Genomic DNA, 25,141 nt, shown 5'->3' on the forward strand with positions numbered 1-25,141 from the left:
ATACGTATTCTTAGAAAAGGATCAAACGTTATAACTTTGTTTAAAGTACAGAATATAAGCTTTATAGTGTTAGAACAAGCATGTTAAAACCAGAACCCACTGTAAGTTACCAAGTTAAAGACTTTGATGCATAAAATATTTATGCATAATTAAATTATTTATTAAGCTGAAGATGAAAGGTTGTGTACTTTTGTCCAACTGAGCAATCTTGCTTTTATAAAACATACCGACTTTTTAATGTTTAACATGCTCTAATACACAGTTTAAAATTATTAAAAGTCTAAATATGTAAGTATGCAACTTAAATTCTTCATTGGAAAAAGATTGTCCCTCAGCAGTGACCGGGACTCATTTTCTGGCGACAGCTCAATTGCTGTACATGAGACGTTAAGCTTTATTAGTTCCATCTGGAACTATCTACTATCTAAAGTTATTTTTATCTACAATTTTTTTTATCTTTTCTTTGTGTTTCTGATGTTCCCAGGGCTGTGCTCCTGTCACAGCCTCTGCCTTGAAGTGGTGATTTCTCCTTTTACCCTGGATCTCAGAATCAGGGCTTCACCAGAATGTTCACCTCTAGAAGGTTTTTCTTCCTCTGAACAGTCAGGTTCGAATAAAGCCCTACCTCTGACCCTGTTTGACCAGGGACAGAGAACATGCCTGAAGTCATGCACAATTTCTGGTTTCTCTGTTGCCCCTGGCACAGGAGTACTTTTATGAATGGCTTAAGTTTAAGCTCCTTATTCCTTGAATCTAGGTTCGGACTGCAGCTATTTCTTTGAACCGTGTGTCTTAAACTCCTTTAATAAAGAGGATCATCCGTGTGAAGAATGTAACTTTCCATGTGAGATTTTCACTGAAGTCTGATGTGGAAATCCATGGAGCACAAAGAGTCTTACTCTATGTAGTGTGTTTGTGGCTTTGTGGCTTCAATCCTCTTCTGGTGCTCTCTCTTCAGTGTTTTGAAATAAAAATATTATGTAAAACAGATAATGGAGACAAAATCTCTGAATACAAATGTAATTTCCAAATGGAGTGTTGCTTTGACACGGTTGCTTTTCTTGGTTTAAACAATATTCCTCAGAATCAAACTAAAAATGAAATTTGTTTACCTTAGCTGGTTTGCTACATAAAACAGATCTTCAGAAATAAACCAAAGTTCAGTAACACCCTAACTCCCTGTCTTTTATATTTACAGCTATTCATCTCTGAATTTGATTAATCTTCGAAATTGACTGCGACACAAAGCTGAAAGGTTTCCTATATTTGGTTATATAACTCACCTTTCAAGAAGAACACTGGGTCATAAGAGGTTTGATCAGTTCAGAGTGCTCATAGCTCTGTTTACAAATGAGATTACCAAACCACTGACAGGTTAGAGAACAAATAACAATTGTCATTGTTGTTTTTACAATCTATTTGTTCCCTGTAGCAGTGAACTCTGTAGTTAGTGTGTTGACTAAAGTACTGACCTGTGCGAGAGAGGTGCTCCGTCCTCGGTGCACATCTGTGGCACTTCTTTCTCCACCGCGCCCACCCTGATTATTGGAGGTACATTTATAACAGCTCCATCCACCTGGTCTCTCCATTGCCAGCCCACACTCCTTACTCTGCAGACACTGGCAGTGATAGAGGTGCCCGCAGCTGAAACATACAGCAACACAACAGCAACAGAACTGAATAAGCAAGTACAGAAGTGCCGTAGACAGTGGCAAAAAAACATCACCTGGTCTAATATCAACAAATATATAGTTGACATTATAGTCTGTTATATAATAGTTGTACGATGGTGCTGTCTGTCCACTAGCAGACCATGTATAATGATTTGTATATTTTTAGGAAATTATATATCATAACTTGCAATTTTTGTACGTTGTATGGTCAATGTCACTTTGTTGCTTTTCTATACTTTGCTAAACAATTTTAAGAATTTTTCTGGCAGTTGGTGCTGCTGGTCACCCCAAGCATCAGGATATTTCTTTATTAAAAGACACAATGAATGTCTTTTGGGTCTAATATGTTAGACCCAAGTGTGGTCTTAGTGCATCAAGGTGTTTTATTTACAAAAGGTTCTGACTTCAACATTGAATCAGTAATTACAAAGTTTCTCAATACAGAAAAGAAAATTGTTTTCCAGATTCAAGAATGAACTGTTCTTCACAGCCCTTAGAGCTAAGTGACTCCTCCATTTCCAGCCATTTAACCCAAACATAAAAACAACATTTTCTTTGATTTCATTTCCTCCTCTGATGCAACAAAAGAACTGCAAAAGGGTATGTGAAGGTTATAGACAGTACACAGTCTCCAAAGAACCAAAACTCAAAATGTTACCAAAACACACCATTTTGATCAATCTTGACCCACTCACAATATAATTCCACTAACTTCAGGTGGACCTTGGTTAACTACTTTATAAAGTATTTGTCCAAATAACTATTGTGATGCCACTTGGGGTTAAGCGCTTGACAGATGTCACTTTTATCAAGGCCTCTTAGGTTTACTCTACCCGAAGTTTAATGACTGCACATGCAGCTCCCAAGAAGCTAGTCGCCGCAATGACTGGAGCAAGGATCACCCTTACCCTCTGCATCCTGCTCATTCACAGATAAAGCCACTGAGCATCAAATCAGGAAGACACAGAGATATACTGGAGAAGAAGCCAGAATAAGAGATACATAGGATCTTCATATCACCATCTGCTATCGGACAGGCTGATAGACTACTAAGCCAGGATCAGGGCTGAAGACTTGAGCCGCTCGGCTGCACTAAAATTCCTCAGACTGAAGCCGAAGACCTCTGTGAACCACCTTGGCTGCCTTTAATAGAATATCTAATAGGTTTATTCCATGCTGAAAAAAAGAAGAAAGAGAACACAATGTTTCGGCCGTGGAGCCTTCTTCAGGTGTGAGAGAGACAGGGCAGTAGGCAAAGGTAAAGTAGCGGGAGAGATTACTGTATCTCTGTAGTAAAGAGATCCAGCAACCTTATTTACTGTATCTCTTAAATGCCCAGCCATCTACATTGGAGAAACAAGGAGACTCGGAGACCGCTTCAGAGAACACGTCAGGGCTGTGAAGATTAAAGATCTCTCCAAGCCCATTGTTTCTCATTTCACCTCTGACGGCCACGACCACTCTAATCTCTCCGTCTGTGTTCTCAAAGACAGTTTTCCGAACTCATACATCAGAAAGACAACCGAAACCAAAATTGTTTTGCAGCTAGGATCACACATTCTCCCTTCTCTTAACGACAGACTACTGTTTAAATTTTCTCCACTCATTGAAAGTTTCATTTCACACCTCTCTGCACCCATTCTGACTTCCCACCTCTTGATTGGCCTCTCTTTCTGTCCCCTGCTCCCGCCTCTCACTCCTCCTCCCTCCCAACCTTTGTTCTTCCGCTACTTTACCTTTGCCTACTGCCCTGTCTCTCACACCTGAAGAAGGCTCCACGGCCGAAACGCTGTGTTCTCTTTCTTCTTTTTTTTCAGCATGGATTAAACCTATTACTTATTCCTTTGCAGCCTACGCATGCTGACGCAGCTTCCCACCTTTAATAGAATACACCCACCTCCCTTACTGTGCTGTTCATAGAGCTGGTAATGTATACAGCTGTATTTAAATAAAGGATAGACTGACTTCTGACTTGTGTGTGGGACACATCTGTGGTCAGGGACCTGCATAGAACGTGCGTCCCTTCTATGAGCTGCCTCATGCAGAATCACGCTATGTACAATGGTTAAAAATCAATATGTTTATCGTATCCTTCATTCAAAGCTTTATTAAATTTCTATAAAACTATTTTAATTATACCTCTCAGGGCTGAATGAGGTGCACAACAAAGAATAGGAAAATAATTACATATTAAGAAAATGTAGTAAAACTTTAAACATAATACATCCTCCTTACTATTAAAGGAAACAAGATCTGTGAAGCACCAGAGTAATGTCTCAGAATGGTGTTCTTCAAATTAAAAGTGCAAATAATCAGAACCAAAAAAAGAAAAATAAATCTTAAAATATTCACTTTAATTTCATACATAGAAACAGTAAACAGTCTTTGCATGTCCATCTAGTGTTATTTTTAGAGTGCATGTTGGTGTAATTCTTCAGGAATTGTGTAAAATTAGATTGCCTCCTGTCTAGTAGAAATGAAAGCTCTACATAAAATAAATTAAAAACAAATAAAAAATGCTTCAGAATTCAAACATTTTAAAGCTTCAAAAACACATTAACAGCTATCCAGTCAGCCCTCACAAACTGCTATTATAACAGATTGCCAAGATCTGATACCTTAGTTTCTTAGTCCTTACTACATTCTACACTAGGTATTATCTACTTTAGTATTTTATTAATATTTAATGGTGAACTGTTTTACCTATACAGTAAATCACATTTTATTTGGCATTTAAGTTTGCAAAATAAAAGACAGCACTAGCACAACAAAGACTCTGCAGATGCAATATTTTTCTGCTTTGTCTGAAAACTCCTTCTGCCAAACACAATACCAAATAATATATTTATTTTTTCAAGTTGGTTTTTACCTATTCTCACAGTGAGGGTGGAACGATGCCCATGGAGGTTAGATGAGGTTGTATAGTGCCTTCTTAATGTAAACATCACTTAGTGTCTGATGAACATTAAGAATCGTTTCAGTCACATTTCATAATTCTTCACAGTGCAGAGGAAGCCTTTGCCATTGCAGTGAATAATTTATCATCAATATTAGAGTCCCTACCTATTTTTGCTTTTTTGAGACTTTAGAATGACATTTGTCATTGTCAATCAATTTATTGTCTTACTGTATGCCTTGGAAGGAGCTAGAGTAGGTATTAGGGTTAGGGTTCAGATTTTACTTGTCTAATAAAATAAACTGTCACATTCAGATATTCCGTCCTTCGGATGAGACGTAAAACCGCGGTCCTGACTCTCTGTGGGCATTAAAAATCCCAGGGCGTTTCTTGAAAAGAGTAGGGGTGTACCCCGGCATCCTGGACAAATGTCCCATTGGCCTTTATCAATCATGGCCTCCTAACAATCCCCCTCTATAAATTGGCTTAATTACTCTGCTCTCCTCCCCACTGATCGCTGATGTGTGGTGAGCGTTCTGGCGCACTATGGCTGCCGTCGCATCATCCAGGTGGATGCTGCACATTGGTGGTGGTGGAGGGGAGTCCCCATTGCCTGTAAAGCACTTTGAGTGGAGTGTCCAGAAAAGCGCTATATAAATGTAAGCAATTATTATTATTATTTCAGTCTGATATGCTATATACTTGGTAAATTCTGGTATGCCTCAGGATTTCATGGTGCAGTATGTATAAACTATCCTTAATCAAATAATTCTTAATTACAGTGTCAGATTCCATTAAGACCCACACTCCAGACTAAATTTGAAGCTGCATTTGATGTTTCTGTACTATCGACTGGATGACATCTGCAGTAATTTATGTAACAGAAAGCTGCAACAAAACAGATTATATATGTGGGTTCTCTGTCTCATCTGAAAACCTTTGTACCTTTAGCATGGAAGTTAAGATCAGGAAAAAAAAGAAACAAGATTAGTCCCAAGTCCCAAATTTTAACATTCTGTCCATGTTAGAAATATTAATAGTGTATTATTTTATAATTTACAAAATATCTACTTGCATGTTTCTCATCAGGAAAAGTTTATATGTGCTTTCAATTAGTTAATAAATGACTGTTTTGCAGTATTTTGAGGTTTCCAAAAATGTTCTTAACTGTCTGTATTTGTGTTTCAACAACAAAGTTCCCTACAAAACAAAAAAAAGGTTATAAACAAGAGGAAGCCATTTAATCTATTTTGTTTGCTTGATTGTTAATATTTTATTGATCCAAGAATTCCAACAAGACATTTCTTAAACGGTCTCATGAATGAGTTTCAACAAATGGCAAGAGTTGGTTCCATCTTCCTGCAACCATATGTGAAGAAGTGTCTCATGTTTCTAGCCATGAATGCTCCTAACCTTAATTTTTTCATGTCCCTGGGTCTTTGTATTACTTGCATAAAGTCTCTATATTGCCCTTTTGTTCTAATCTAAAATGATTTTATTCCCATAATCTGTCATATTTGTTTTGTTAAATTGGGAGCTCAGATCAGACATGGCTGGTGAACTCTGGGACAGATGGGGATGGTGAGGCAAAACATATTGTCAACAAAACCTTAATGCATAAAGAACAGTGATTTTATCTAGTTTGCTTTCATGCTATAGAATATTGTGCTGTTGTAATAGACACAAACCTTCCATAAAGCTACACATCATTTTAATTTGGTAAATCAGAACGTTTGACTCCAAAGTTCTCAATTCACATATCTCACACTCATTTGAAGCTTGTTTGGTTACCAAGGTAACAACTGTTTAGATGGCTAAGGTGTCAGAACAGATGATCCCTGACTATTTTTTTAGAGTTTCTATAGTTCAAGCAAAACAGAGGGACTACAAAGACCCAAAGATAATTTACTGTTCATATTCAACTTTTGTTGTGGTAACCACAATAACTGGAAAAGCATAAGTTATTTTACTGACATATTCTTTTTTTTAATACATATTCTATTTTACATTGTTGAACCATGCTGTCTGGAGGCTTCCAATAAACAATTTTTGTTTGAAAGCCCCCTGCTGTGTACTGTCCAGATTCACTACATATTTTTCATCTGTAGCTACCTGCTATAGTTTTTGCAACTCCAACTATATTAGGATAACATCTGTTTTATAGGTTTACTAACTATGCCAGAGTCTAAATTCACAAGAGTAATACAAAAGAGTATAATTCAGATGTAAATTCAGGAGAGTAGTACAAAAAAGAGATTCCTGTGGTCTCCCTTTGATGATCTCACTGACTAGAATCTGATGTAGCTCTCTTATCAGTACTCTATACTTCAATCAGTTCTTTATTCACATTTATGCATTATCACTACCCATTATGACTAAAGTGTCTTATTCTGGAAGAAGAGGTAGCATGGCAGGTCTAAACTCTGGACATTAATCCATTGGTACATGCATACACACACAAGCACACAATGACAATTTAAAGAAAGCTAGTAACCTAGTCAGCACATATTTGAACTGTGGAAGCATGTGGACAGACACAGGGACTACATGCAAATTCTAAACCAGGAGTGTACAACTACAGTCCTGCATGATCAGATTTCCCTTTAACTCATTTTACTCATTATTTGCTTATTAGGACAAGATGAAAGCTTTCCCTGTTCTTAAGAATCTGGAAATTTAAAGTGACAATAAGATATGTGGGTTCTACACAAAAGATGCCCCAGCCTAGAATCAGACAGGAATGCAATCAAAGGAAACAATGTTACCTGTCACACTATATGTTATAAACTATATGTTTTCTTACATGTTCAGTTGAAAAATTAGTGTTTAATATGTCACATTAATCCAAACTCCAAACATATGCTACATGCCCTAAAGCTATCTACTCAATTTAGTTAGTAGAGTTAAAAGGTTAGTCAAGGACTTACTGTATGTTTAGAATTGACTCCTTGTGTTGAAACTATATGGTTCTAAATGGTCTGCTTCTGTCATACTGTATGTCTAGGACTTTCTACGCTTTATCACACCTCTATCTCATATTAATCTATGATCAGTACGTTTCTGTCTTCTATCATTAAGATAAGACTCAGTTCTACATATTATATTTACCCCCATAATTACGGAAGTCTCTTCCCAAAGACTGCCATATCTAAAGTCTGTTTTTAGATCTAAATCATGGTTGAAAAGGCATTTTTTAATATCACGGCTATTGTAGGTGATTAATGGCACTGCATGTTTATGTTTCTAAGTCTCTGCTTTATTTAATGCTTCTGTGTCTCAGCTTTTCTGCTTATACCATTATTAGATATTATGAAGGGTGATAAAAAAAATTAAGACAGTAATTCCACCCATCCATTTTCTAAACCGCTTTATCTAGAACAGAGTCACAGGGGATGACGGTAGCCTAACCCGGCATGCTGATGTAATATATTATTGATATTTAGTAAAAATTACACATAGAGAAGACAAGTAGACTGGTAAAAAATAATCATAAAATACAAATGGATTTGATTAAAAGAGAGCCTAAGGCTTTCCTGCACCCACGGCACAGACAGCTTGCCCTACCTGAAGATGATGATCTCTTCCTCGCCCTCACTCCTTCTCTTGTACTGCTGGAGGCAGATGCTGCAATGGTCCAGACGGGGGTGAAGGCCACGGCTCACAGCGGCACGCAGGTTAGACAAGGACCAGTGCAGGTCATGGTTTAGGAGACTGGTGGTGGTCTCTAGAAGGGTCTACCAAAATACACAGAAAGAAAACAGGCAAATGAACAGAGACCAGAGCCTGAAGTGCTAATTTCCAGCTTAACTGTAAAATCCCAATTTCAAATCAAAACAGTACTGTATATCGTTTGTGCTATGACATTGATTCATCTCATGTTTTCCTGAAAATGTGATGAAAAATAAATATAAATGGCAAAAAAGGAAACCCAGTCATTAAAAACAATACAAATTTTCATTTTTCATAGATGCAACATAACCTGAAAACATAAAAATGAATTACTTAGCTTCTTTGTATACTCTGAGTATTTTCTGACTTACAGTGCAGCCCATAAGTATTTGGACAGTGACACAATTGTTGCTGTTTTGGCTCTGTACTCCAGCACATTGCATTTGAAATGAAACAATGACTATGAGGTTCAAGTGCAGAATGTCAGCTTTAATTTGAGGGTATTTACGTCTATATTGGATGAACCATATAGGAATCAGAGCCCTTTTTATACATAGTTCCCCCATTTCATGGGGCCAAAAGTAATTGGACACATTAACATAATATTAAAGAAAATTTGGCATGTTTGTAAATCCTTTGCAATTGATGACTGCCTGAAATCTGCAACCCGTAAGACATCACCAGAAGTTGAGTATCTTTCCTGGTGATGCTCTGCCAGGCCTGTAATTCAGCCATTTTCAGTTCCTGCTTGTTTCGGGGTCTTTTTGCCTTCAGTCTTGTCTGCAGTAAGTGAAATGTATGCTCAATGGGATTCAGGTTGGGTGTTTGACTTGGCCAGTCAAGAACATTCCACTTTTCGGCCTTGAAACACTCCATAGTTGCTTTAGTTGGGATCATTGTCTTGTTGCAAGGTGAAGCGCCATCCAATGAGTTTTGAAGCATTTGGTTGGATCTGAGCAGATAAGATGATTGTGTACGCTTCAGAATTCATCCTGCTGCTGCTGTCTGCAGTCACATCATCAATAAAGACAAGTGAGCCAGTTCCACTGGCAACTATACATGCCAAAGCCATGACACTACCTTCATCATGTTTCACAGATGAGGTGGTATGTTTTGGATCATGAGCTGTTCCATTTTTTCTCCATACTTTTCTTTCCATCACTCTGGTACAGGTTAATTGCATAGGTAAATGCAATTGTTTGCTAATGTTTGCTTTTTGAGGCTATACCTGCAAGTTTTCTGATTAGGGTATGATATTGGTTACCACTTTAATTTTCCTGTTCTCAGAAACACGCAGAAGATACTGATATTAAATGCAAAATCCACCGCCACCCCCCACCTGGGCAAACAGAGAAACAAACTTGCAGAATTGTTACTCTGCCACAAATAACAGAACATTTGAACTTGGTAGATGGGGTCACTAGAGGTCAAGGTTGCTGTGTATGGTCATGTGATCTCCCAAAAAAGAACGCGCTATATCTCGGGAATGCAAGAAGCACAAACGCTACTTTCAACAGCGCAAACTGGCACAAACGCTGAAATAACTAACGAGACCGGCCCAGTTCTCCTACGACGTTGTAAGGGGGCTGGGCAAGGTCACCTCACGAAAAAGAAGGCATTATATCTTGGGAAAGAAAGCACCTGGAAAGTTACTTTCAACGGCACAAACCGGCACAAATACAGCACTAATGAATGAGACCAGTTTGGCTCCCCATAAGACGTAGTAGGCAGGCTGAGTGATGTCACACCCCCACAAAAGAAGGTAAAGAAGGCGCTATATCTCGAAAACGAAAGCAGCAGGGAAGTTACTTTCAACGGTAAAAGCCAGCACAAACGCAGCACCAACAAAGGAGACCAGTCTTGTTCTCCTACGACATTGTAGGGGGACTGAGTGACATTATGACCCCGAAAAAACAAGGCGCTATATCTCGGAAATTAAAGTAGCACAAATATTACTTTCTACAGCACAAACCGGCACAAACACAGCACTAACAAATGAGAGGGGATTTATCATTTTTGCTGTTTGTAGGGGAGCCAATTTCACGGAGCTGCCTCTTAACCATTAAAAGAAAGTAAATCCCTGTAGGCCTTTAGTTTCGCTCTCCTGTCCCTCCTTCCTCACTTACTAAAGCTACAGAAATAAAGGAGGACCCGTGCAATATATTGGGAGGTAATTCTCTATGTTCAGTACATAAACTGACAAAAAATTTGGGTTAAATAAATACTTGCAGATTGGAGCCCTTACATAACAAGGGAAGTGGGTGTATTCCAACAACTACCATTCGGTGGTGATTTGCAACTATATTATTTGCAAATTATTTTATTGTGGTTCCACAATTTCAGAAGATTAAAAAAGCAATTAGGCTGGAGAAAGAGCAGACAATGAATTAACATTTCTGTTACATATTCTTGTTTTAATTGAAAACCTTCCATTAGTTCTCTTTTTATGTTTAGGCTTTCCATTGAACAAATAATGTGATGCAAATAACAGTGATTTGATTTCTCAATTTGTAATGAAGTAGCATGAATGGCAATGCACTTTCTCTGTGTGTTTTGTTAAATTATTTTAGAGAAACATGGATAGCTAATACATTTTCCATTGTTTGAGCGGTGCTGAAATGATGTGATTAAAATCAAAGAAGACTTAAAGAAATGGTATCAGGTCATATTTGATGTCATAAAGAGATGTCACAATTTCTTTGATCAGCTTTGATCAGTCTTTGGAGCAAATGTTAACGCATACTGTACAAACCTGTTACACAAAACGGAGTCAAAGTACAACAATTTGTTGTGATAAAAACAAATTATGTTAAATGGCTGATAGCACTGCAGCATGAAGTTTGAGGACAGCAAAGGCCTTTAAAACCCATCTTGTAATTGTTTGCACTGATTTAACTGATCTCTCTGCAATACCAAAATGTATCTGGGTGTAAAATTATTTTGATGAGTTTACAATCCAAAAGATGCACAGTACAACTCTGTGTCTTTTTTAGTAAACCTTGTGACCCTAGAGTGATTTATGAGATATGGGGTTTTAATTTGCTGTAACAAATAAAAATTAAAGCAGAAAATTGTGAGAGTACTTGATGATTTTTAGGAAATAATGAAACAAACATTTACAGTCTCACACACGGATATAACTGTATTGAGTATAACTGAAACGTGCATTGCAAACAAAAAACAGAATATATTTATTAAACGATCTTCTGTGATTTGAATGTTGAACGGATTACAGCGGTCAGTTAATAATACATATTGACTATAGCCTAGCTCATAGGTTCTTTCAGCCTCATAAACCAAATCACAGTTATGTTCTCAGATACATGTAAATATGTATTTACTATTGTGAACTAAACATAAATTGTGTGTTTTCAATAATAGTTCTACAGCAGTGGTTCTCAAACATTTTGGACTGATCAAACCAAAGTACCAACTACAAATCATCTTCTCATGGGAACCACAGAAAATCTCAATGACCAACATGAGCGCACACGCACACACACTCACACACACATATAATAAATATAATAATAAACTTTATTTGATATAGTGCCTTTAAAGGTGGCTTCTCAAAGCACTTTACAGAATGACAACAGGAACAACAATAAAAAAGCACCATTTCAGTGAGCGGGGTAAGCCTGTTTAGTCGAGCAAAGCAGATGTGAATACATTGGTCGAGCCTTGATACAATTCATCACAAAGTCTAACAGATTTTAAATCCTCAGCCATTTTCTTGATGGCCAGGGCCTCGTGGTGGATGCTGCAGTGCGTCCACTTCATATCTGGAGCAACCTCTCTAATTCGTGCAACTACACTGCTGTGTCTGCTTGTCATCACTCTAGCACCATCTGTACAAACTTCTACACATTTCATCCAGTCTACGCCATTCTCTTCAATAAATTCATTGGTAGCGTCTTACAGAACATACCCTCAAACTCGTATCGAACGTAAACGAGCAAGTTGGCCAAAAGGCATCTTCAGACTTATCTAATTGCTGTGAAAAGCATCTTTTCAACTTAACGTGCTCTATCAGCGTACTTTTGACATCATCTGCCATATTAATAATTCTATGAGTGACTTTGTCTTTTGAAGGGGACAGCAGGTCGAACTATTTAGCAGCTTTTTCTCCACACAATACGTGTCAGCTCTTTTTCCAATGGTAAACAAAGTTCTTCACAAATAGTGTTGGGCTTACCTGCTTTAGCAATCCGCAAGCTTGCATTTTTACCCATTTCTGTTTCAGGAGTCCATCTCAGAAGTTAAAGCAAGTTTTTATTTATTGCGCATTGGGAGCGAAACACGGAGACGTTCAGTGTATTTTTCTCAAATAAACCTAGAACAGTCCTTAAATTGTTTTTGTTATCTATCACGCTTTCCTGTGATCACAAGATTACCAGTGTTCCAAAACCATTGTAATGTAGTGTGCTCTCTGAAGGCACCAGTTCTGTAGGGTTTGGGCATTTACTGGGACAATTATTAATTGTAGCAGCAAATCACAAAATTGATTCTTTTGACGGCTTTAGAATCCAACCATGCGACATAGTTCAAACAACGCACACACACAGGTACTTATACACGAGGATACATTTATTAATACATAGAATATGCAGATCTTATCGAGAGGGTTATCAGAATACAAAAGGTATATATTCAGTCAGTTACGAAGTGTTACACATCAAGAGGACATACGTTCAGTATATCATTCATTTAGACCGTTTCATAAATGAACTTGGTTATAACTTCTACATTAGATACTCAAAACAAGTACATAACTCTTAGGAATTAAATTGATATCAACTGGTTGGGATAACAATTGAATTCTCAAGCTGTAATGCATTGAAGTTGAATACTCATCCAATCTCTGGGGATTCAGATCTCCTGTGGGCACAAAAAAACAGCTGCAGGCTGTTGCTGTCCAATCCGCGCTCTATGGCTCGGTGCCAGGCTGTGCTATGCGGCTTGCGACGGTGCGCTGCTGATGCTCACTGACTGGCTAGTTAGTGTTGGCTTTAAGTTTGTGCACAGGAGAAAAGATGACTCTGGGTCCCACCAAGTCAGGAAGAGGACCGGTTCGTTCCTGATGAAGAGCTAGTTCTGAATAGTGATTCAGCTGTCCACAGTTCTGACCTGTTCACGAGCCTGCTGCTGGTGCTAACCTCAGGTGGATCCTCTGGTTACTCTCTGGCAACCTCCGCTCTAGACTCTTAGAACAAAGGAAAGTTCTGGCACTTGGACACACTGGCCGTTCCGTGGTTGTCCGGGCTGAGTCTCAGGATGGTCAGGAGGCACGCTGCGAGAATGTCCTGCCCTTGGGAGCCTTCTGCTCCTGGGTTGTCTTGCCCTGGAATTCTCCTTTGAATTCCCTTTAGAATAGTCCACAGAAGTCCACTGAATCTTACTGAATCTCTCAGGCTCTCTGTGTTGCCTGTTTTTACCTGGAGGAACTTCAGCTCACTGATTGGCTGAAAGTTCCATGGGCATCAGCGTGGGTTACTCGGCCCTACCAGTCCCTGATTGGTTGATCAAGGTGAGATATGAGTCACTTACTCCTGACACTTAGGAATGCAGTCCAGATGTCCATCTGGCACTCCCTAGACAGATAGGCGCCAATGGATGACCACTGATCATGATAGCCAGGCTTAGCTAAGTGCATCCCCCTTTGGGAGCTGTCCTAGGAAACCTTATCAAAGGAAACCTTAAATCAGTCTGCATGAATAGTTTCTCTGTGGCTGCACCAGAGAGATGAACAGAGATGGGACCATTTGGGAAAGCTCAGAACACTTAATTCTTTCTTATTAATAAGCCTCGGCGCTACACCATGAACATTCTCCAACCTCTCTATCTGCTGAAGATAACTTTTTTTTAAATACAATTGGCCCCTTATGTTCGTAGCACACATTCCTATACAATGGTACAGAATAACACAGTAGCTCTTGTGTCCAATCAAGTATTAGCGCACTGTATTGTAGTACAGTACGTAGGCTGCATATTTGACACATAAACTCATTTTTACTAAAATAGAAAATATGAAAACCCGTCCCAATTTTTCAGTGCACACAACAAATTTAAGGGTCATCTGGCATACCACCTGGGGGTGCCCCACGTACCACAAGTACCATAGTTTGAAAACCAGGGTGCTAGAGAATTTTTATGTAAATAAATTTTACTCAACAATTTGTCAAATATGCTTGATGAGTTTAAACTTAGTGCTGACATATGGAACTAGTCTGGATTTCCCTAGCAGCATCGTTGTGCAGGGAGGGTCCCGACAGAGAAGAGAAAGAAAGAGCTTTTGCTTTGCATTGGCTAACAGCATGCGTTGACCTTAGGCAGCTCTACCAAAGTAGTATCTTGCTGACTTTGGTCTTTAAAAACAGTCTGTGCACATTTTGTCTACTTGAGATCTAGGCACAAGTTAGACAAGGAAACTTAGTTTGTCCTAACTATGGCTTTTATGCAAAATAAACTTGGATATTCTGGATGTCAAATTGTCTAATTTCGTTGATTGTTGATGTCTCTTATCAGAGGGGCCTCTTTACCCCTATTTCTGTGCCATCCATAGAACACACCAGGGTGCTTGGTCAAGGCACACAAAAATTCGTAGAAACACTTAATATCTAAGTTAAATAATAGGCCCTGCTGCTACAGTGCTTAACCCATCATGTGGAGAAAATGACACAGCTCTCAAATTTAACACTTGAAATTTAAGATTTCAAACTAACCAGACCAGCCAAAGGGAATGCTGTTGATGGCCAAACACTGGAAACCCTGGCAATCTTAAAGTCTGCCCAAGATCAGGAGAGCTTGGTCACCTATTTCTACCTAGTGATTTCAGGACAAAAGGGCCTCGCATGTTCTCCATGTAGATTCCCTTTTGGATTGAGCCATATGGGAGTCCTTTAACCTGCCAATTCTGCTTCGCTCTAAAGGCAATAATTTGAGCCAAAATACTTTAAACCTGGTGCTATCCTACCCTTACACTGGAATGTATATTCATGGTTGATAGTCTCACATGTTTTTTTCTCCACTACTGTTGAAGAGTCACATGTGCAACATTGCCTAAAGTAGAAGGGTAGCAATCTATGATGTGTACTTGCCACTGGCAATAGCAAACAGCCTTTGCCCTCCAAAGCTTGCAGTGGTAGAGCATGGAGAAATCTGAGAGCTGACACATTGCAATTTCACTCTCCTGTCCCTCCTTACTCATCTACCAAAACAGCTAGGGAAAATAAAGCAGGACCACTGCAATATCATGAATGCATGAATGGTAATTTTTTATAACAGCAATTCACTGCAACAGCAAGAGCAACATGGGAGATCATGTTCTTAAAGTAAAACCTTTCTTGAAATATCATTTTGCTTTCATGTATTTTCTTTCCTTTTGTATATGGAGTAATTAAATGTGAACCACTATAAAACAACCCTGTGCACTTCACATAAGGATTGTCTGCAGGTACAATTTATCATTTATATAGTTGATACTCTGTGCACACAAAATTACAAACATAAAAAAGCCTTCTGATAAATGAACTTCTCTGACAGAGCTTTGCCAATTTATATCTGTTGTGGACTGGATTAACAGCACTATCACAGAAACAAAGTTTTAGGTTTTTACTTTTGTGAGGGATAAGTGGTTTAAAAAGTAATTGCAGACCTTGTGCAGCCTTCTTTTAATCAAGACAAGAGGAAGAAAAATGTAAAAACCTAAAAACCCACTCTAAGGTTACCACCATACATCTTCAAAACCTAATGTCAGGCACAAATTTTATTCATTTTTAGCATCATTCTTCTGTAATACATTTCTACAATACCCTAAAATTGTTAAGTGGTGTCTTCCTTGTTTTAAAATAGTTAACATTCAAAAATTTAGAAAACTTCCTTATAAAAAGAAATTTATAAAATCCAAACTTCACTATTTCAAAGGTGATTAGACACAGATCAAAGAGACAATGTAATCATATGCTAGTGAAATATAATAGTGACAGAACTGTGTAAAAGCTAGAAACATTGGCCTTCTGTCAAAAACTGACTTAAACCACATCTTATTCAAATCAAAACAAAATACTACTCCAATACAATACAATCGTTTTCCATAGCATCATATGCTACTTCCTCATTTTGAAAAAAACGTATTAGAGAAAAGTATTCCTTCATGGCTTACATATTCTTATGAAAAAGAAAAAAACAACAACAATAGGATGCCAAGGCTTCACAAAAGTAATTTGTGTGAAGTCTACATTTGATGTTTAAAAGCAGCAAGGACATTTAAAATGAACACCACGCATACTTTATCAAAAAAAGAATGCTTATATAGAAATGATATAAAGAGCTTTAAACTGTTTATATAGCTTAACAACAGTGGAATATCTATTTATCTTTAAGATAAACCACTGTAAAGGATTATGACTGTTTTATTAAAGTTTGAACATGTACCCTTCATGAAGGTGACTGGCTACACAAAGCCTCATTAAAATAAATTAATTCCAAACAAAGATAAGACAGAACATCTTAATGTTATATATCTTACATAAAATCTCATTTTTTAGCACGCTATCTGCAGTCTACCATACATTTCCAGAGCTTCTCCAGAATACAGAGTTTGTTGATCTGGGTTGATCAGTAGCTGTCTGAAGCAGATTTACAGAAGGTGCCCAACTCCAATTTTCAGACGTAATTCCAGCACTTTAAAGAAGTTACGCTTGTCAAGCATTGCTGATGCCAGTCTATTTCAATTTTGTAAGTGTAACCATCAGTAAATGCAGATTTGTCATGGTAGCATCTGCAGCGCTGCTTTATCAGGACTGAGGTACAGAACGTCCTCTTCAACACACCCCCACACACAGACACACACGTGTACACACAATCAGCTTCTCTGAGGCAGTGCACTGTACTTTGAAGTTCTATATTTCCCTAGCAGAGGATTTAAGTGTGATATACAGTGGAGTCATCTATATGTGATCATCATACAGTGTGTACAGTTTAGAATTAATGATCAAGTTAGTTCTTTTGACTTGAAATTATAACCTGATTTACCTTTTAATTTGTGTCATATGGTCTCTCGTTTATTTGCGAAATGGAAAATGCTTGGACCAAGCACTGGATATATGCATACTGTAAGTATACAGTACAAAGGCAAGGCAATGTTGTTATTTGTTATGCGCCTTTATCTTTAACAAAACTCCTCATCTGAAGCACAAAGATGACTGCCAATGATATCTGCCTGTCACCAACCATATAATTTTAGATCTGAAACAGAGCTTTTTTTCCACATATTTAATACTATTAAAAACGATTCCTTCGTGATTTCAATAGTAGATTAACATCACACATCATTGGGTGTATGCAATTGGTCCAAACTAGACTATTTGTTATTTATTAGTTTTGGGCAATCACAAGCAAACCTGGCCTATGGTATTGGCAGTTTTCCCCTTATTACCACCAACTGTTTGTCCAATCGGCCCTGAAAGTGGAGACCCCTTGCCATCCTACCAGAAAGGAGGGTTTTTGACAGATAGTGTTGATTGCAATCATGTATTTGCTCCCAATGGATAGAATGTTTTTCCAAGCAGGTTCAAGACAACTTATAGCTGGGTGGACTAGCACAACTAAGGTAAAGTAACTTGATTAAGAGAACAACAGTAGTGTTCACAGTGGGAACTTGAACCTGTCAGTTATGAGTAACTCTACACATCATACTCTACACTACTCTATTCAAAGGAATCTCTTTATCCACCATGCACAAAATAAAGGCTTTTCACCTGTTCTTAAGCTCACAAAAAGTTATTTTCTAGTTCTCTTAGTGATAACTTTTTTGTTCAAATTTCCCACTTTTTATTAAAGATTGAACCAATTTGAAAATTGCAGCTACGTCTTCATCTCTTGATTCAAGGTCTGTACCTACATGTACAAAACAGCATAGAGCAGACAGACATCTGCAAATCATCCACACATTGAGCAATTTGTTTTTTGACATGTTATAAACTCTACAGTGATGAATATCAGGAACCAACTGCAGAATTAGAACATTCTATGGTTATTTCACTTAAAGAAAGCCACACACTTGAGAAGTTGCATGGAGCTGACAGAGCTCTGAGCTGACCAATGACAATCTCATCCCACAATTGTGATTGCCAACCGGGGAATTTCATTCAAAGTATGCTAGTAAAAATCTATGCCTGGTTTAAACTTGTGACAACTGAATTACAGAGCCCAATTTGCTCTTGGAATGAGCACCATCTCCTAAATAAGCAACTTTATTACAATAAAAGTAATATGAAAACATGAGTTTAATGAGATATTAAAACTATAACAAATGTTATAGCTCCGAATACTCATTTGTTGCATTTGTAATGCCGCTCTATATAAAACAGGATCTTCATGAAGGTACAATTGGTTCTTTTCCACATTTTAGAATAAATACACATTATTTGTTATGAGTATAACATATTTTGATATTAAAGCAAGCTGCAAACAAAAATATTTCTAGAAAAAAGCATACAATTTGACCAATTATTGATTGAAGTCCAGCAAATATTTATGTGATCTCTAAAGTAAGATTAAATTGTGCTATATTTAAGCATTGTTTTGCAGGCCATTTCTAAGGATGAGCAAAACATGTACAACAAGAAAAAACAGAGGCACAGAGAGGCATGACAATAGAAGATACTCACTGAGTGAAGAGAATGGTATTAGGACATGCTTCCCATCCCAAGCAAAGACATTTTTCTCTAATATGCTAGGAAAAGCAGCATTTAACACTAAAAACAATAGCCATTTGTATAGTTGGGTCTCATCAATGTCACTCATGCTGTCAGATGAAACTTTCCTTATTGAAGATCTGGCCAAGATAAAAGGATAATGAAATGTTACCCTGAAATATAAGTCAAAGAACAACAGCGAGACTGCTTTTCTCTCTCTCCAACTGACAAAGTGACATAACATATGTAATTCCCAAAGTGAGCAGAAGAACAATGAAGAAATTATAACTACAATGCAACAAGAAGTTGGAGAGATTTAGGGCTGGTATAATCAGAAAAAGCAGAAACATTGTTTTGAGAGCTCACCAATTAAGCAGCATACGCATAGCAATTAGCGGTTACAGACATTATAAAAAGCTCTTACTGCCAATCATTTACTCAAAGTAAACCATGCCGCAATTGCTTTATTAGTGAGCTAAACATAGCATGGCAATTTCAATAAAGCTTCCAATGGCATACTGTTCTCATCTAGGCAAGCAGGAAGGTTGTCACAATACTGATTTTACTTTTGATCAGTGTGGCTCTAAACGTAAAAACAATAGCATCACCATGCATGTAGAATTCTTAACTGCTGTCAGGATAGATATGTGATTATTGTACTTCAGAAAGAACACAACAGATTGTCTATCAGGCAGGTGAATTCGGATTCCTTTTTAAAATGTTTTTTTATTGTTCCTGTGGTGGACTGATACAAAGAGTAAAGTAAATTAATTGAGTACTGTGTTGATATCACGACTAATTCACTCATTTTTTGCTGGAGAAATGCTGAGCAAGACCAAAATGCATCTGTGCATTTCACATTTTTGAGAGATTTTTATGCAAACCATTTTGCAATGCAGGCTCTCCCTGGAATTGCTGTTGCTGGTATATGTCAGCAGAAAGTTGAAGCAACCAAGTCAGTACTACAGAATGTGACAAAGACATTTTAACTAAATCACTGTTTGACATAATATGCAGGAAACCAAGCACCATGGTTTAATAGTGTGTGAAAACAGGTTGCAGATAAATGAGCAAATAAGGGAAAAGGTATTTTTATAATTACCCGATTTAATGTATAATAATCATTAAGGATGACATTGTACTGTTCTTGGAACTTCTTACAGCAATTAAATGGTTATTGAGCACTAAGTCATTGACCTTTAAATGCTAATACTAACAATTACATGCCATTATTACATGCAACCCCATTTGGATACAGTGAATTTACAAGCACACATACTGTAGGCACCCGAACCAAGTGACTGAAGGTATCAACCAACAACAAAACTGAGTTAAGTACCAACTATAACATTAAAACTACTAATTTACCACAGTTTAAATCTTCTAAAGAGCAGAAGTAGATTAATGTTTTTTTTTAAATCCAAAGTTGTTTTTAAACCCACATTGAAAAAATGAATGTCTTGGCACAACAATGAATTAAATAATCTGAACTACTTTTGGTTGTGATCCATGGCATTACTGAAAGTCATTATAACTTCCACTGTGCTGTCATTAAAATGTACGTCTCACTGTGTAATGGTACTGTATCAGCAGCTCAGGTGCTGTGTGCTATCATAGAGAATATATCTCAGACCGAACTGGCGTGTATATCAATGAAATGACAAATGCTTTGGTGACGGAAACATGAAAGATCAGCAATGGAAATTATCGTTCTTTTGGTGGAATACTTTATTTCATAATGGTGTTTGAACAAAATAAAAACATGGGGGTCATCTTGGATTGCACTTTAACTGTTGAGCTGTATGTTTATACTATACTATCATGATGGATATCTTTCATCGTGTGAATATCTTTATCCCACAGCCGATGCCTGTGGAGGAGCAAAAATGCATGATTTTATGTCACATCCAGACTGGACTACTGTAATTCCCTTTTAGCAGGGGCATCATTATGTAAGAAAACCTTACATAGACCACATTTACAGATTTGTAGGGGCCGATATAATAGCATATAATATAATCCCATTCTGGCATATAAAACCTTGGACTCTGCACTGCCCTCCTGTTAAATTCCAATAGAATTCTCCTTTTGGCTGTCCAAAATTGGAAAAAATCACTCCCAGTTATATTTCTGACCTCTAAGAATATACACATTTTTATATTTTTTTATCCTCTCACGCTAATCTCTTACTTATAAATTTTTCCAGACTATGCACTAAAGGTAAAAGGGCCGAGATCAGTGTGGCTGAATTTCTGTTTGAAATTCATTCTATCATTGCTATTGATATAAAGTTTTACCTGTGGCATTTGTAGTATTGCTGATATGATTCTACCTAATTGTATATTTTATTTTGTGATATTTTGTTCTATGTTTTCTGTACTGTGCTTTGGGACATTTTTCAAATGAAAACTACTCTTTAAAACAATATTTTATTATTAAATGTTGTAAAACAGTAGTAAGCACTTGAATATCCATGTATGGAAAGGAAAATTATAAATAATTAGAAATAATAGCATAAGCTATTCCTCTTATGATTCAAACAATACTTTGGTAAAGTCCATGTTGTTGTCATTTGCAATTCTCAAATGTTATATTTTCATCCCCAGGAAATACAGACACCAAGCTGAAAAAAACACTTATTACTTCATTTTGTTTTACTTGAGACTCTCCTATCATGGGTGGAAATTAGCCCATCATTCTTTGAAAGAACACTTTCATTTGTAATTTCAGAAAATGAAGCATCTATTGTAATTATAATTATCTCAGTTTCTCTCCTTGCGCACTGCTTCAGACAACATGCGGACTTAATGCTCCTTAGAACAAAGCATCATTTAAATAGATAACGTCACCTCAAGGTTACCGGCATAATCACTCCTGCTGTTAAGACTCACTGCATTGTTTTTGAAAGGGCAAAACTGGAAGCCAGTGATAACACTTGCCTCAATTATTAAAAAAATGCAATTCAAGGAATAAAGTCAGGAGGCTAATTATGTGTGATTAAAAGTCTTTGAATCTATAATGGACCCAAAATCATGCAATCAGAATAAAATAAGAACAGAGCGTGTGAAAAAATAAATTTGCCGAAATGCAAAATTGTGCTATCAAAGACATCTACTAATGGCAGACAATAAGATTTTCTTTTTTTCCTTGGACATGAAGGCTTGGATAGCTTGGGTACATGCTTTGTTTCTTATGATTTGTTTTATTAAAAATGAAAGCAGAAAAAGAGTCCCCTTGACGTTGAATAACTTGCGATACAGTTGTGAAAGTGTACCAGCATAATAATGAACTTTCCTATTGATTTCCTCTGTATTTTACACAGATTTAACCTACTTTTACTTTGTTTCCTGTGTCTTCACACTTTGATTTACCATTGGAAAAATCGGACAATGGATAGGATACCTCCATTACAGCTGTTTTTTTTTTATTTATTAGTAATTGATCCAGTTCACTTACATGAATTGATTCAAAAAATGTGTTCATTTGTTTCAACAAATCACTTGAATGGAACAGCACTACAGTATCTAGTCTGTAACAGTTAACGAAACAACGCACCTTTATCATGTCCATGACATTTCTTGTGTTGACTCACTTTGCTAAAATGCTCATTTCATCTCACTAAGCTGAAAGACTCCAATGATCAATGATCTAAGTAAAAGTAAACTGATTCATCTTGACTGGAATGATTTGTGCAAAAAGAATGAATAGTTTGCAAACTGCACAAAACTATAATTCAAAATTACCAACAACTTTAAAGATGGTTTACCTATTTTGATCTCAAGAGCTAATAAAAATACGGCAAGTGGTACCCCACTATTAAAGCACAGATCACTAGACTCAAGAACAACTTCTATCCCACTGCAGTAGACATTCTCAACAACTAACAGCAGTGCCCCAGACTCAATACACATCTGCTCGATGCACTTTGTGCATGGTCTACCATGTTTTTTTGTGTTTTTTCTTACTACTACATTTTTACGGTCCACAACATATTGTTCCTGTTGTTATTATTTATTCTGTTTGTACTGTCTACACTATGTAATGTTGTCTGCTGTACTGTGTATGTCCAGAAAGATCAGCCCAATTAGGAATTCAAATGTATGCATACATATGGCAATAAACTACTCTACTAGATTCAAGATTCAAGATTTTTTATTTGCCATATACAACAAGTGTATTGGAATGCTTACTTCTTGTTCAGTTGTACCCAGTAACAGTAGAGAAAAAAATAGGCAGAAATTACAAACAGACATGGACAAATACATTTAGACAATAGACATTATAATACAGCCAAGACAGGACATAATGCAAACAGTGCAGTACCTTAAAGTGCAGGTGCTAATTTGAGCTGTTTATGATACGGACTGCTTGGGGGAAGAAATTTTTTTTGAATCTATTAGTCAGTGTTCTGATACTGCGATACCTCCTACCAGAACCCAGGGGAGAAAACAGATCGTGGCCAGGGTAAATTGGTCCAGAAGTAGCTCGAGCCTGGCTGTGGCAGCGGTTGAGATATATCCGGTCGATGAAGGGTAGCTCGGTCCCTATGATTTTCTGCATGGACTTTACAACCCTCTGTATGGCATTTCTGTCCTGTACTGTGGCTCCACCATACCACACCGTAATACCACCGGTCAGGACACTCTCAATCATACTACAGTAAAAAGTGGAGAGTGTTGTCTTGCTCATCCCTCACTTCCTTAACTGTCTCAGGAAGTGAAGGTACTGGTGGGCTTTAGTGAGGATGGCAGCAGTGTTTTCTGACCAGCTCAGCCTATCAGTGATCTGGATGCTGAGGAACCTGAAGGTGCTGACAGTTTCGACTGGAGCCCAGTGAATGATGATGGGTGTGTGACGTCCTCCTGAAGTTCACTTGTCTCTTTTGTTTTGTCTTTTTTAAGTGTGAGGTTGGTGTTAGGGCACCACTCCACCAGCTGTGCTACCTTGCTCTTGTAGGTGGTTTTGTCAGTGTTGCTGATGACCGATTAGTGTTGTGTCATCACCAAACTTGATGATGCGGTTGCTGTTAAACCTAGCCACACAGTTATGTGTAAATAGAGAATATGACCGTGGGCTCAGGCAGAAGCCCTGGGGGAGCCCTGTGTTGAGGATAAGAGTAATGAGTTTTTGTTTCCAATCCTCACCACTTGGGGTCTCCCTGTCAGGAAGTCCAGGACCCAGTTGCAGATGGAGTTCCTAAGGCCCAGAATCCTGAGTCTGATCACAAGCCTGCCTGGCACAGTTGTGTTGAAGGCTGAGCTGAAGTCAATAAAATAACATTCTGGCATACAGTAGGTGTTCCTGTTATCCATGTGCTCAAGAGTGGTGTGAAGGTAGTATTATTTATAATTTCTCTGTTTTGTAAAGCTCTGAAATGGGGTATCACATATGGCACTTGACATTTTAAATGTATTATTTCAAAGTGTTTTTTTCCATTTGGACACCAATGTCACACCTCTGTTAATAGAAAACTATTTTTCCATATTTTTAAATTATGGGTTTTTTCAAAGGATTAATTCCCAATTCAGAACTGTTTTAAACTATTCACTTACACTGTGGCTTACAGATGCAGCCATTCAAAATGGGTGAGGTAATTCGCGGCATACCCCGGTGGGCATGTCACGGTATCACGCGGTATCACGCATTTCACGTGTGTCACGTGACTAACTATCCGGCGTCGCCTTGTAAAACCGCCAGGGGGAGCTTAATCTCTCATGTACAGCATTTGAGCCTTTAAGTTTGAACTGTGTATTACAGCATGTTAATCATCAGTCATTAAAATGTTGGTATATTTTATGAAAGCAAGATTGCTCAGTTGGACAAAAGTACACAACCTACCTTTATCAGAAATATTTATGCATCAAAGCTTTTACTGAAGATATTGCTAATAGTATTAATAATGGATGACTTTGGACAAGCTGTATACTCAAAGTATAATTTCTTTAGCACATTTGTACAAGCACTTGGAATCTGTCCAAGCCATACTTTGTCAGGCATTTTGTTTTACTTCAACGGGCATAAAAACTTCCTTGCTTTTAACAGGGCGTTTCATAATTTCTAGCTACGAAAATGATTTAAAATGCGACACCTATCATTCAACTAGAGCTTAAAATATCACAAGGAAAAATACACACTGGTATTCCATTTCTCCCTAAACATTGTAAGCTTCGAAGTCTTTAACTAACGTGATACCGGAGTCAACAAGC

The 25,141-nt window shown here is 37.6% G+C and overlaps 1 protein-coding gene across 1 annotated transcript in view; it reads right to left on the minus strand.

The window, feature by feature from the left end:
- The window catches only part of vps8 (VPS8 subunit of CORVET complex), a 372,860-nt gene that overhangs the window by 113,932 nt on the left and 233,787 nt on the right, over positions 1 to 25,141 (minus strand). Inside the window, exons 42-43 of the mRNA XM_069196707.1 lie at positions 8,134 to 8,303; positions 1,473 to 1,644 (exon numbers count right to left, since the gene is read on the minus strand). Coding sequence (XP_069052808.1) covers positions 1,473 to 1,644; positions 8,134 to 8,303 — 342 coding nt within the window. The remainder of the gene's footprint in view (positions 1 to 1,472; positions 1,645 to 8,133; positions 8,304 to 25,141) is intronic.

This window comes from Lepisosteus oculatus, chromosome 12, assembly GCF_040954835.1.
Source record: "Lepisosteus oculatus isolate fLepOcu1 chromosome 12, fLepOcu1.hap2, whole genome shotgun sequence".
Taxonomy (NCBI): domain Eukaryota; kingdom Metazoa; phylum Chordata; class Actinopteri; order Semionotiformes; family Lepisosteidae; genus Lepisosteus; species Lepisosteus oculatus.